This window comes from Aythya marila (genome assembly GCF_965140915.1).
Source record: "Aythya marila genome assembly, chromosome: 12".
Classification (NCBI taxonomy): Eukaryota; Metazoa; Chordata; class Aves; order Anseriformes; family Anatidae; genus Aythya; species Aythya marila.
In genome coordinates, this window is record NC_139053.1 from 8,556,996 (window position 1) to 8,569,085 (window position 12,090).

The window sequence follows — 12,090 nt, forward strand, 5'->3', positions numbered from 1 at the left end:
GGCAAGAGCACAAGAGCAGCCATCAGGGCAGAGAGCTCCTGGTGCATCCCCAGAGGAACAGCAGCTCTCTGGAGCACGACCCCTGCGGTCCCACCAAGGGGAGTGAGAAAAGCAAGAAAAGCCAGCAAAGGGAAAGCACTGGGCATGGAAGGAGAGGAAAACCAAGGCCACGAGACCCACCAGAGGACGCTCAGCCTTCCCTAGGGTTTGCTGACTGGGCCTGGAGTGCAGCTGCAGGAGCGGAGACGAGAGGGCCTTGAAGATGGGGCTCCCGCCTGTGTCCCCTCACACGGGGCACACCACTGGAAGGGAGGAGCCCCGTCACAACAGAAATGGGTGAAATCACTCGGGAATTATACCAGCTTGTGAGTGAAATCAACTCAGCTCAGAGGAAATGGAATCAAGACACCGCTGTAGAAAGAAATCCACTCTGATAGTGTTTTTTTTCCTGACCCTCACCCCACCTGATGTCAGCAGCGTCGCCCAGCACCCAGGGGCTGGCCCCGGCCCCCAGCAGCACAAGGCACCAGCATCCCCTGGAGGCTTCACAGCACCACCAGCATGCAGCAGCTTTTCCCCTTCCCAAGCCACGTGCTGGGATGTCCAAAGCCACCCGGGAGCTTTTCAGCACCTCCCAGCTCCTGCTGCCCTAATGGGGGCAGCCTGATGGCACCCGGTCACCTCCCCACGCCTCCAGCCCCCACCTGCACCAGGAAGGAGGGGAAGCATCGAGATGGAAAAGGAAAGTAAATCTCCAGATAATAGCTGCTCTTCCAAAGGCGATTTCAGGGGCATAATTCAGGCTTTGTGGCTCTCCGTGAGGGGCCAGGTGCAGCCACTCTCACTGCCATAAGCAGCTTAATAAAATAATGCACATTTTTGGACTCAGCTGCCCCCCACCTCCAGCTCACAATGCTGGAGCAAAACTCCCCAAGGGGGCCAAGCCAACAGACAGCAACACATCCCCAAGGGGCTCCAGCCCCACTGGCTGCCCCTCACCCATCCCAAACTCCTGGAGCAAGCTCCTGTTCAGCCCCAGCTTCCCCCTGAGGGCACCCATGGGTGATGCTGGAGAGGGCACCCAGTGCTCCCAGGCCCTGCCTGCCTGACCGGGGGGCATGTGGCCCCCCGGCCTTTCACCCCTGTGCACAGCGGGATGTGCTCCGGGGACTCACCTGGGGCCAAGATGAGCATCCCTCAGGGACCACCGAGCATCCCTCCAGCCCAGGCAGGGGCAGCTGGGGGCTGCCTGCCTTCACCGGGGGGAAACAGAGGAGCGGGGCGGGGAGGGCAAAGCAGCGACACCTGGGGAGGGAGGTGGGGAGGCAGAGCCCAGGTGCTCGTGATTTGGGGGAAAAAGAAAGGGAAAAGGGGGAAAAATGGGGAAATGTGGGAGGAAAAGGGGTAGATTGTGGGGGAAATAGGGGAAAATTTTGGGAAAGGGGAGGGATAAGGGGAAAGGGTAACCCCTGCTCCCAGCTTGTGGTGGCAGCACCATGGGTGTTGTGCCTGCTTGTGCCAGGGGGGCTCGGTGTGATGCCCCTCAGATGCTGGGGAGCAAGGCTGAGACCCAGGGCCACACTGATGGGCTGCTGGAAAAAAATCTCACCTGGGTTAAAAAAAAAAAAAAGGACTAAAAGGGGTTTTGCCTGCTCTTTTCAAGACAAAATACTTTTCCAGCAGCGTGGCAGGGGGGTGGCGGTGCCTGTCCCTGACGCCCCCCGCGCTGTCCCCCCCTGTGCCCGCAGGTCCCAACACCTACGAGGACGCGGCTGCCTACATCCAAGCACAATTCGAGAGCAAAAACCGCTCGCCCAACAAGGAGATTTACTGCCACATGACGTGCGCCACGGACACGAACAACATCCAGGTGGTCTTCGACGCCGTCACCGACATCATCATCGCCAACAACCTGCGGGGCTGCGGCTTGTACTGAGCCCCCGCGGCCGCGGCGGCGCGGGGAGAGGGGCGAAGCAGAAGAGAAGCGACGCGGCCACGCGCACGCACACACACACACACACTTACACACACCAAGCGAAACGAAAGAAACAACCAAACCGAACGAGAGGAAAAAAAAAAAGAAAAAATAATAAAATTTAAAAAAAAAATCGTAATCATAATCATGCAAGTTGGTAAATAAAAAGGCATAAGGAAAATTATATATATACGTATATATATATATAAAAAAAACAAATCCACGACCACCTTTTTAGTTTGTCTCAAAGAGCTGTGGGCAGAAGGGGGGTCCCTGGCCTCAGCTGGGGGCGCCCCGGGGGTTTTGGGGCACCTCCAGCTCTGGCCACCCCCCGGTGGGGCTGGGGCCGGATCCTGCCCGCGGCCCCGTGCCGGTGCTCTCGGGGGGGAGCATCTCCTCCCGGCGCGTCTTTGAGCGGGTTTGGGTTATTTTCGGTAGTTTTGGTTCGTTTGTTTGTTTTTTTTCTCTTTTTTGACTTCTTCTTCTTACGATGAACCGGTTTTATTTCCAGTGCCCCGCGGCCAGGGTCAGCCGCTGCGGCGGGAAGCTCAAGGATGTTATTTTTAATAAAAAAAAAAGAAAAAAAAAAAAAAGAGGGAAATAGGATAAAAAGAAAAAAGAAAAAAAAAAAAAAAAAAAAAAAAGAACTCCCTCCTCGCCGTGCGTCCTAGCTAAAAAGGGAAACAAACAAACAAAAGATCTTTTCCCATTTCCCTTTTCCCGGCTGTTTTGGGCAGAAAGCGCGGCGGCGCATCCTCCGTGCGGGCAGGGACGAGCTGGCGTTCGCTCCCCTCTTTTGGGGCTTTTTGGTTTCGTTTCGTTTTTTAAATTTTCCACCTCACTTTAGGTAAATCCCTCCCCAGCCGGGAGCCAGGGGTGCGGCCGGCGGCGCTCTCCATTCCGGGGTTTTTTCCCCCATTTTTTCCATCCCCTCCTGGCTCCGGCGCCTCGTTCAGCCTCCGGCCCGTATCCAGAAGCACAGCCCTGCCCGGCCTCCACCTCCGCTCCCAAAAACCCCGTGTTTCACACCAGACCAGCTTCCGCGTCTTTATTTTCCCATTCGGGGTTGATTTGGGGGCTTCGGGGAGGGGTTATACATATATACATATTTTTTCTTTTTTTTTTTTTTTTTTTTTCTTTTTGTTTTGTTTTTATTCATTTTATTCATTTTTAACCCTTTCCAGTGAATGCTTTTTTGTGCTGCTTTTTTCTCCCCCCCTTCCCTCTCTCCCCCCCACCCCATGTCCTCCCTTTTAGTGAATGGTGTTTTTTCTCATGTGGGGATGTTTGTGCTGCAAAAAAAAGAAAAAAAGAAAAAAAAGAAAAAAACTTTAAAAACAAACAAAAAAAAAGACAAAAATACAAAAAAGAGAGAATGAAAATAATTTAAAAATTTTAAAAAACACACAAAACCACAAAAAGTAAAAAAAAAAATAAAAAAAAAAATCGAATGTAGTGTTTACATTAAAGCCACAGTTTTCATGACCAATCCTTCACCATTTCTACTTTGATTAGTAACCAGACGTCTTCACGGTTTCACTTTTAAGAGTTATCTTTGCTGAAGAAGAGCAGTCACACCTGTTTAAAAGAAAATGAATAAATAAAGAGGAAACTAAAAATATTATATATATATATATATAAAGCGCCAGGTCTTTCTAAGCCTTTCTATTACCAATCAGTGAGGTTTCTGTGATATATTACACACTGCCAATCTCTTTCTCTGACTAATGGAAAATTCATGTGTAGCTCAATAAAGAGAATGTTTGTCTGTACCCCGGGCTCTCCCCTCCCGCGTCTCCGGCTGCTTCTTTCGCCGCGCTCCCGCTTCGCTTTGCCTTTCTAAGGGAAGGAAAAAAATGCAAAAAAAAGAATTAAAAATCACCTTTTTTTTTGCAATGCTGAAAGAACCAACCCACACTGATGCTGCTTGGTGCAGGGTGGTCAGGAAAAATTAGGCTTTTTGTGGGGTGTGGGACCTGCCTGGTTGTTGCTCCCACCCCATGTGAACAGTAATTTTATCCAAAATCGCCTTCACCCCGCTGCCAGGGTGACCGGGAGGCCGAGGGAGCACAGCTCGACCCCTGCGAGGCTTTGGGCAGCTTTGGGCCGAGGGCAGACCCCAGGACTGAGCTCGAGGGCACTTTTTGGGGCTGTTTCGCTCGCTCCCCACAAACTGCCCCAGAGAAGCAGCAGAAGGCATCTGCTGGGACTAGGAGCACGCCTTGGGGGACAATCGCAGCAAAGCGATTTTCACCTGCTAAAGCTGCTGTTTGTGCACGTGAGGCCAAACTGCCTGGGGCTGGCATGGCGAGGAGGAGAACCGCGGCAACCCAAGCCCTGGCTGTTTGTGCGGGCTGCGAAAATCCCCTCAAGGTGTGGTGCAGGGCAGAGCCTGCGGACAGCCTGGCCGTTTTCAGCGCTTCGCTCGTGCCTGGGACAGCAGCAGACACAGTTCCGAAGCAGAGATGGGCTTCCCTGTGCCAGCAGGGACACCCGGCACACCCCAACATCTTCACACGCAGCGGGACGGCCTCGCCACGCTGGCTGCGGCCGGGTGTGAGGGGGGCTCTGCGCGGCCTCAGGCCCTCACGCCTCATCCAGGCCCCAGCTGCATTCATCCCGGGGCAGGATGCGGGTTCTCAGCGGGTTCTCAGCTCTCAGCCAGAGCAGAAAGCCCAGCGAGGGGCAGGGAGCACCGAGAGCCACCAAGCTCATGGCCCAAGGGGCGCCAGAGGCCGGGCACCCTGCAGGGCCCCGGTAGCAGGCAGCAGGCACTGGGGGCTTGGCTGGAGCAGGGCTGGAGCTGCCCAGGAGGTGGAGGAACACTTTCGAACCCCACTGGGCCATGGGGAGGGGGTCACCGCTGCCTCGGGTGCACCCCGAGCTGCCCAGGACACAGAACTGGATGGAGCAGGGGAAGCTGGGCTAGATCAGGCACTCCGTCCCACACTGGTGAAGTTATTTCTTCACGGTTCCTGCTGGTTGTGGTGCTCTGGTGGGACAGATGCGGCTCGCATCGATTCAGGGAAAGCCAAGTGAGCTTCTCCCTTTCCAGGGAAGCGGAGCCAAGAGACCACCACTGACCCCTGCCCTAATGCACCCTCAGCACCAACATCACTCGGATGCCGTCCCACAGCTGGCCAGGGCCAGCACCAGAGGGAGCCACCAGGGAGCAGGATGAAGGGGAAAGCCACCCGCAGGCGGTCAGGAACACAAGAGGAGGAGATGAATCCACGAGGAATTGCCCAGGGGTCTCTGAAGCTCTCCCTCCGCTCCTGGTTTCAGCTCCAGGACACTCGCCTCCACCACACGAACCGGGCGCCCCCTTTGCTCACCCCCACTCTGAGCTCAGCCACTGGAGGCTCCACAGCAAGAGGGGTTTGTGCAAGACCAGCTCACCTTCTGCTTTGGAGCAGCCACGGGATGATGATGAAGGGATCAAAGCTGCCACCAGATTCACACAACCCACAGCAGGGCCCTCAGCACAAAGGGAGAAGGGTGCTGGCCATGGGCAGCCACTTTGCTGGTATCTTCCCAGACCAGCACTGACATCAGAAGCCAGGGAACAGTTTTTGTGAGTGTGTGGTGATAAATGCTGGGGCGGTCAATCAGACAGTTCAAAACCCTGCTTCATTTTTACAGTCCTCCAGATACTATTTCTCTTCCAACTTCATGCTCACAGCATGGCTGGATTCCAGTCCCAGTAACTGGTCTACAACCGAGGGCTTGGAAAAACCTTCCCTAAACCCGCTGTGTTCCCTTTGGTCCCCCTTCCTGTCACGACGAAAGTGCGAGTGCTGCATTTACAAACCAAACACATGCCAGGAACATAAGACACACTACAGAAATTTCCAAACAATTTCCAACACTGACCAAGATTTTATTTTTTTTTTTAAACAATAAAAACAAACAGCTGTGCTCTGAGCAAAACCAATGATCTCAAAAAAATTCTTTGAAGTTTACTAACAGCATTGCAAGGTAAGGCTTCCCAAAAAGTTTTATTGAAATAAATTATTTTCACCTAAACATCAATGCAACTCCTTTCATTAAGTTCACCTTTAAATGTCCCTAAAAACCAACAGTAAAAAAAGTTACCAACAATTCTAGATAATACTGGGCTCCTTCTAAAGGGCAGTGATGCTAGAAGTCACTCATCAGGAATTTAAGAATTAAGTCGCTGCCATGTAAAATTCAACTATGCAAGCTAGCATTGCCGGTTCCAAGTGCATCTCGTGTCAAAAGTTCTTTAGAAAAATCACAGGTTAGCAGATTGGATTGCAGCCTGCCTAAGGCCCAGCTGCCCCAATTCTTCTAGTCTCGTGGTGAAGTCGTGGGGTTAAAAATGAAATAAAAAAGCAAGATATCAGAGCTATCTCCAGCCTCTTCCTTGAAGTCCATCCATGTTGCTCTGAAGTCCGAAACAGGCAGGCTTTTCGATTGTACTCCATCGGCTTAACGTAACACTGAATGCCAGGGGCAACAGCCTCCCCTTGCGCCCCTTCTTCAACACTCGCTTCCTCCCAGTCTCTCGCTTCTTTCTGGCCATAAAAGACAAGGGAAAATAGCACAGCCCCGGGGAGTGAGCAGAACTACAAGTCTGCCAGTGCAGAAGAGCCCAGCAATGGTAAACAAACTAGTTTATGCTGGAATCAATGCGAATTAGCACTTTGCTGCACAATTCATGATTTCATTTTTTTCTACATTATGTAGCTAGACAGCTTCCATCCAGCCTAAGCCCTGACTTCCCAGCGATACCACTCCAGCCCTTCCAGCTGGCCCGCAGAGCACCCTTCCTTCACTCTCGATACGAGCAGGAACCTAAGAGCAGGGACCTGCTCATCTAACGCAGGGTTTGCTGCAAATTTCTAAGCTTTCTTCCCCTCTTGGAATAACTCTCCCTGGTCTCAAGCTGAACTTGCCAGTGCCCTCTGTGACCTGCACCCAGAGCTGCTCATTTCAAACACACTTTCCCCAGCTTCTGCGGTGCAGTCAGCCTCACACCTCACGCTAGCTGCAGAAATCATGCCCGAGGTTTACAAATCGCCTTTGTTTGTGGAGGGGATCAATGTCACATAGAAAATATTACAAAAAAGGTTAATTTGTCAGCTGTCCAAACATTATTAGACCACATGCTTTATACAGCAGAGAGGCAGCCAGCTCACTCGGCAGCACAGCTAGCTGAACTCTGAAGTGACACTTTCCTGCTGGTATAGAAAGCGCAGGGTTTTTTTTGTATTTCATTTATTTATTCAACATTGCTCACGAGGAGGAGGAGGAAGGAGAAGCAGCGAGCGCTAAGAGTTTTGCTGCATCTGAAGTCTCCGTTCAGCGGCGGCAGCTAGAGTCCTGCGGCGCAGGGTGACAGGGTCGGCGGAGGCTCCCTCGGGCAGCGAGGGCTTCTCTGTGGTCAGCTCCTCGTCAGAGGTTTTGTTTAAGTAACGCCTACAAGAGGAAAAAGGAAGATGGGTGAGCAGAGCCCACCTCATTTGGCTCTGGAAAATACTCAGCTGGTACATCCAGGAAGCAAGGTGGGGGTTAAGGCATACTGAAAGCTGGAAAATACCGTGCAAGCACACACAGGCTCTGTACTCAAAGACAGCCCATGGCACACTGCACAGAGTGCGAGAAACCCAGTGCAAGATCCTTGTGCATATGAGTGGGAGCTGGTTCTAGAGGTCTGAGATCTACTCATAACCCAGAGCAGCTCACTGAGACTTCAGGTGAGTTACTGAGTCTCTGTGTCTCCATTATTCCACCTGCACATTCCAGGTGCAGGTGGTGTCTACCCCAAGAAGTCAGTCACTGACAAGAAGTAAGCCTTCGAAGGAAGGGCACTTCAGCTGCAAAGCCTCAGGTAACACAGAAATACAGGGAAGCAGCATCCAGAGTTAATAGCCCAACCCATTTTTGCAGGTAGTGACAAAATACAGTAGTTTGCACTTCCACAGCTCTCCAACACAAATAAGGAACTAGTGATCACAACATCAAAAATGCTTTTGTTTCTCTAAAAAACATTTTTCAAAGAAAAAAATTGTTTTGGGAGAAAGCCTATTTAGAGATAAACAGTTCAAAGCCATCATACCCCCAGTTATTCACATGACAGCATTTCAGTATGAGGGGGGGACAACTCAATGTACTTTTTGTAGACCCTTTCTATGGCCTCCCTGAGATAAAATGGCAGGGACAAAGCTTGTTACAAATGCTAAAAAAAATTTATCTACAGCTGCAAAGTGTTTTTCCTTCCTTTTTTTTTTTTTTTTTTTTTTAAAATCAGCAACTAGATGTGAGCAGAACTCACCAACATGACTAACTCATGTGAAATCAGACTCTACATACAAGACCTATTACTAACTGAGCTGGAAGGGAGTCAGTCATGCCCCCTTCAACAGCACTGACTGGTTAATCATGAGCTCCTCTGGCATGTTTTAGTTAGTGGCAGTCTGTCATCTTTGTGCTGCTTACTGCTTAGGGTTCTTGCTCTGCATTTGCAAAGAGCAGTGCCAGACAGTAAACTCAGTTGCAACACACACAGTGCTGGCTGACACCTAAGCTAGGAGGTAAACTACGGTGCACAAGAGGGCTCAGTACAAATAATGTTCTCTCACTTACTACAGGCTCACACTAAAGCTCACTGAAGCTGAAGAAATCATCCCATGATTTCAAAGAGCTTTGGATCACCACTTAGGAAGCTGTGTGCCTGTTGTGACACATGACGCTATTTCAAAACTGGGATTATCAGTGACAGTTGTCTTAAACAGCAACCTGAGCCTCCTGTAGCAATGTATTTGTTCCTCTTAATACGTTTTGCACCAACCCAATCTTGCAGTGGTCATAATCCATTCAAAAAACATTCTGGGGGAAGTGTAACTGAGAGGCCAGGCTGGAGTTTTAGGGAGGAACATACTTCCGAGCTTGCTGCAACAAGTCCTCCTTCCGCTGAACCAACATGCGCTGCCTTTCATCAGCTGACTTTGAAAAGCGACTCCCCCTGGCTTCAAAATCTTCTGCCTCACTGGGTTCTGCTTCCATTTCGCTGAATTCTACCATTTCTTCCAGTCTCGAGTTCAGTTCAAGTGGTACTCTCTCCGTCTAAAAGAAAAAGGGGAAGGAGGAGAGATGAAAAGTTTATAGAAAAGAAGTCGCAAGTCTGTGCAAAATTTGCTAACAGGGCTTCTTTGCATCAAAATAACGAGCTACAAAGAACTGTCATTTTCTGAGGCACTGGAAGAAGCTAGAGTCTCCCTTGGTTTCCTTTGAAAGCCCCAGCCAAAGTACAGAACAAAGCTAATTCAAAGCACGTTCAAAGCGCCTGTATTCTGTAATGCTCTATCTCATACGCCATGTTTGAAAGTGATCTCAAAGACATAAACATTAATTACTCATAATTAATGCTGTCTGAAAACGGGGCATTTGATACAGCCAGATTCTGGGGCTGACTTGATAAGCAGCGTAACAGTAAAGAAGCTAAAAGGCAGAAATCCACACAGCAAGGGAAGAACAGCAAATGTGCTTGCGAAGAGGACGTGGGCGTGAGAAGGGATTTTACAAGGCCTCGGTAGCAGGGTCTGCAGCACCCGAATTACCGCGGGTCGGGACCGCTGGAGCGAGGCTGGCAACTGTCCCGAGCCCAGCGTGTCAATAAAAGAAGCTGGCGGCCCTGCACATACACCTCTTCCCCCTGGATAGCTGGCGGGCATCACCGATGTGAAAATTGAGCTGCTGACGCCGGTACAGCAGCGCAGGTGAAGCGTCGGATCCTGACCACGTCCTGTCACACACAATCAGATCAGCTCTGCCAGGGAAAACAAGATGCTGCTGAGCGCGGCAGCTTCAAGAAAAAAATCGCCTCGATGAAAGGCTTGAGAGCTGAGCTATCATTTGGCATCCCAGAGGATTTCTGAAACAAGGAAGATGCAGCAGAGAGCTACTAGCCAAGCCAGCTCCTAGGTTTGGGTCTCTCAGCCACTGCAGGAGACATGACGGGGGCAGGTGGGTACAGAGGGACCACTGCTCACATCCCAGCAGCATGGGCACAGTGTACAGTGCATGGATTTTAACATATGATGTGCAGAGCAAGCTGAGTCACCCCAAAACACTAGAGATGTCCCCAAAGTGCCAGCTCACTCACACAACGCCTTCAGAGGGCGCCCAGCAAGACAGCACTTACGGGAGGGCTCCCTGTAGCAGACAGATTAATGCTGGGGTAATGAGATGGGGATACTGCTGGCCTGCCTCAACCGAGGGGAGGATGGCAGAGCTCCCCTAAAGGATCTGATCCTGTTTACCCAGGGCAGGATGACCTCAGCAGATCCAGAAGAGCAGGCACAGAGCACCCCAAGTGCTGCTTCTCATCACCACATCCGTCAATGACAAGGAACAGGGGAGCTCGGCCAGGTAAGGCAGCAAGGAGGGTACTCGTTATGGCCAAAGCCCAGACAAGCTCATGTTTTTCCCCCATTAGAAGATGGCACTGCACTTCTTTCTTGTAAAGCTACAAAGATACAAAATCGATCCCCTGAGCATTGTTCTGTAAGAACGCGAGAGAGCCCTGAGGAGTTTTGATGACAAAAGGATCAAAACTAATTGCAGGAGGAGTTATGACAAGGCTCAGTATCAGAGCAGGTGTCAGATGCAGAAACCTTCACGCTACAGAACCCACTCCTCCAAGATAAAATCAGTAAGTGCATGAAAACCATGGGATGCCTTGGAAGTGTTTCTGCATAGAGCCACCAAGCATTTAAGCAATGACAATAAACAGGATTCTCAAGGAGGGGCATCAGGAGCACCAGGAAAGCTTCGGCCTCATAATGACAGCTTACTAGGTAGGTCTGAACAGCCCTACCCAAACTCAGGATTAACAGATAAACACAAACACACACAAAAATTAAAGGATAATCTTCAAATACATTTCAGCACATGAAAATACAAGGTTGCAGGAAGCAGCTGTAGCTGCTCATGGACCCGTTCTTACAGGGAGTTAACAGCAGAGTCAGAAAAAAGGGAGGGCAAATACGATAGGGATAGAGAGGGAGCACATCGAGCATTATGCACGCTGCTGGAAGCATTAACATTTCAATATACAGCAGGAGAAAAGTATGTGCACAGCATCTTATTAAGTGCACAGGCCAACACTGGTAGAGGTAGGCAATGTTCAGAGCATTATCTCACAAATAGCCTTTAACAATTTATATTGTGCTGATGCTCAGAAATGTCTCCGAGCTATCCTTATGGCAGCACTGACACCCCAAAACCACAAGGTATGTATGATGGGGGGGGGGCGGAAATGTCACTATCTCTATCTTAAGATCTTAGAATTCTAGACTGAATTAAGTTGTAACACGACACACAGAGGAAAACCTACCTTGGCCATGAAGAAGGGTGCTTTTATTTGAGCATGTGAGCTCCCCTAATGGGTTTGCCATGATGTTGGAGATGCACAAAGACTACCAGTGGGCATATTCATTTAAAAAAAGAGAAGATAAGATTGAAAGCTTGTAAAATCTACTGTAAAGCTGCAACACAAAGGAACTAGAGCTGCCAGGCTCTCTCCTGGGGGCTGTGTCATAAGGTGTGAAGTTACATTTTTCCACTATTTGGAAATGCAAGTCTCGCCCACGTGTGATGATGAGTGCTCCTAATGTCCCTCCCCTCTTGCATTCAAAAAGCTTCTTAAAAATCAAGTGCAATCTGCTGAAGTAGCTTGTTTGCTGCTAGATCTTTCCACACAGACAAGAGCTTGACTGACTACAGCAAAATATTCTCCTGGCAAAAAGTCTTTAATATGCCAAGTACTTGGTTAAAAACTGAAATCAAAACTGAAGAGAGAGAAAAATAGACTGGAGTTTCCTAGGGGATGGCCCTGAGCTCCCAAGTCTTCCCTCAGCAACAGAAGAAGTATCAGCAGAACGGAGCTGAGCAAGCTTGTCTCCCAGGCAGACCCCTGTGGCTACCTAACAAGGGTGGTCAGCTTGTTCTGAGCCAGCCTAAATGAACGCTAAAGGCACAGAGCAATCAGTCTGGCCTCACATCCTTAGAAAATCACTCGTCTCCTGTCCTGCCAAGGAATGTGTTCGAACACTAAGGCCTCCCAGCACAGCCCTCCTGTGGCAAGGTCC

General features: G+C 50.1%; 2 protein-coding genes across 2 annotated transcripts in view; one reads left to right on the plus strand and one right to left on the minus strand.

Annotated features, from left to right (window-relative positions):
• Positions 1-3,196, plus strand: part of GNAO1 (G protein subunit alpha o1) — a gene marked incomplete at its 5' end in the record, with an annotated part of 129,380 nt that extends 126,184 nt beyond the window's left edge. The window contains one exon of the mRNA XM_082769981.1: positions 1,749-3,196. Within this exon, the coding sequence (XP_082626107.1) occupies positions 1,749-1,936 (188 nt within the window). The 3' untranslated portion in view covers positions 1,937-3,196. The remainder of the gene's footprint in view (positions 1-1,748) is intronic.
• Positions 3,197-5,829: 2,633 nt separating this feature from the next.
• AMFR (autocrine motility factor receptor) overlaps positions 5,830-12,090 on the minus strand; it is a 29,437-nt gene continuing 23,176 nt past the window's right edge. Inside the window, exons 13-14 of the mRNA XM_082769790.1 lie at positions 8,880-9,064; positions 5,830-7,417 (exon numbers count right to left, since the gene is read on the minus strand). Of these exons, the coding sequence (XP_082625916.1) occupies positions 7,270-7,417; positions 8,880-9,064 (333 nt within the window). The 3' untranslated portion in view covers positions 5,830-7,269. The remainder of the gene's footprint in view (positions 7,418-8,879; positions 9,065-12,090) is intronic.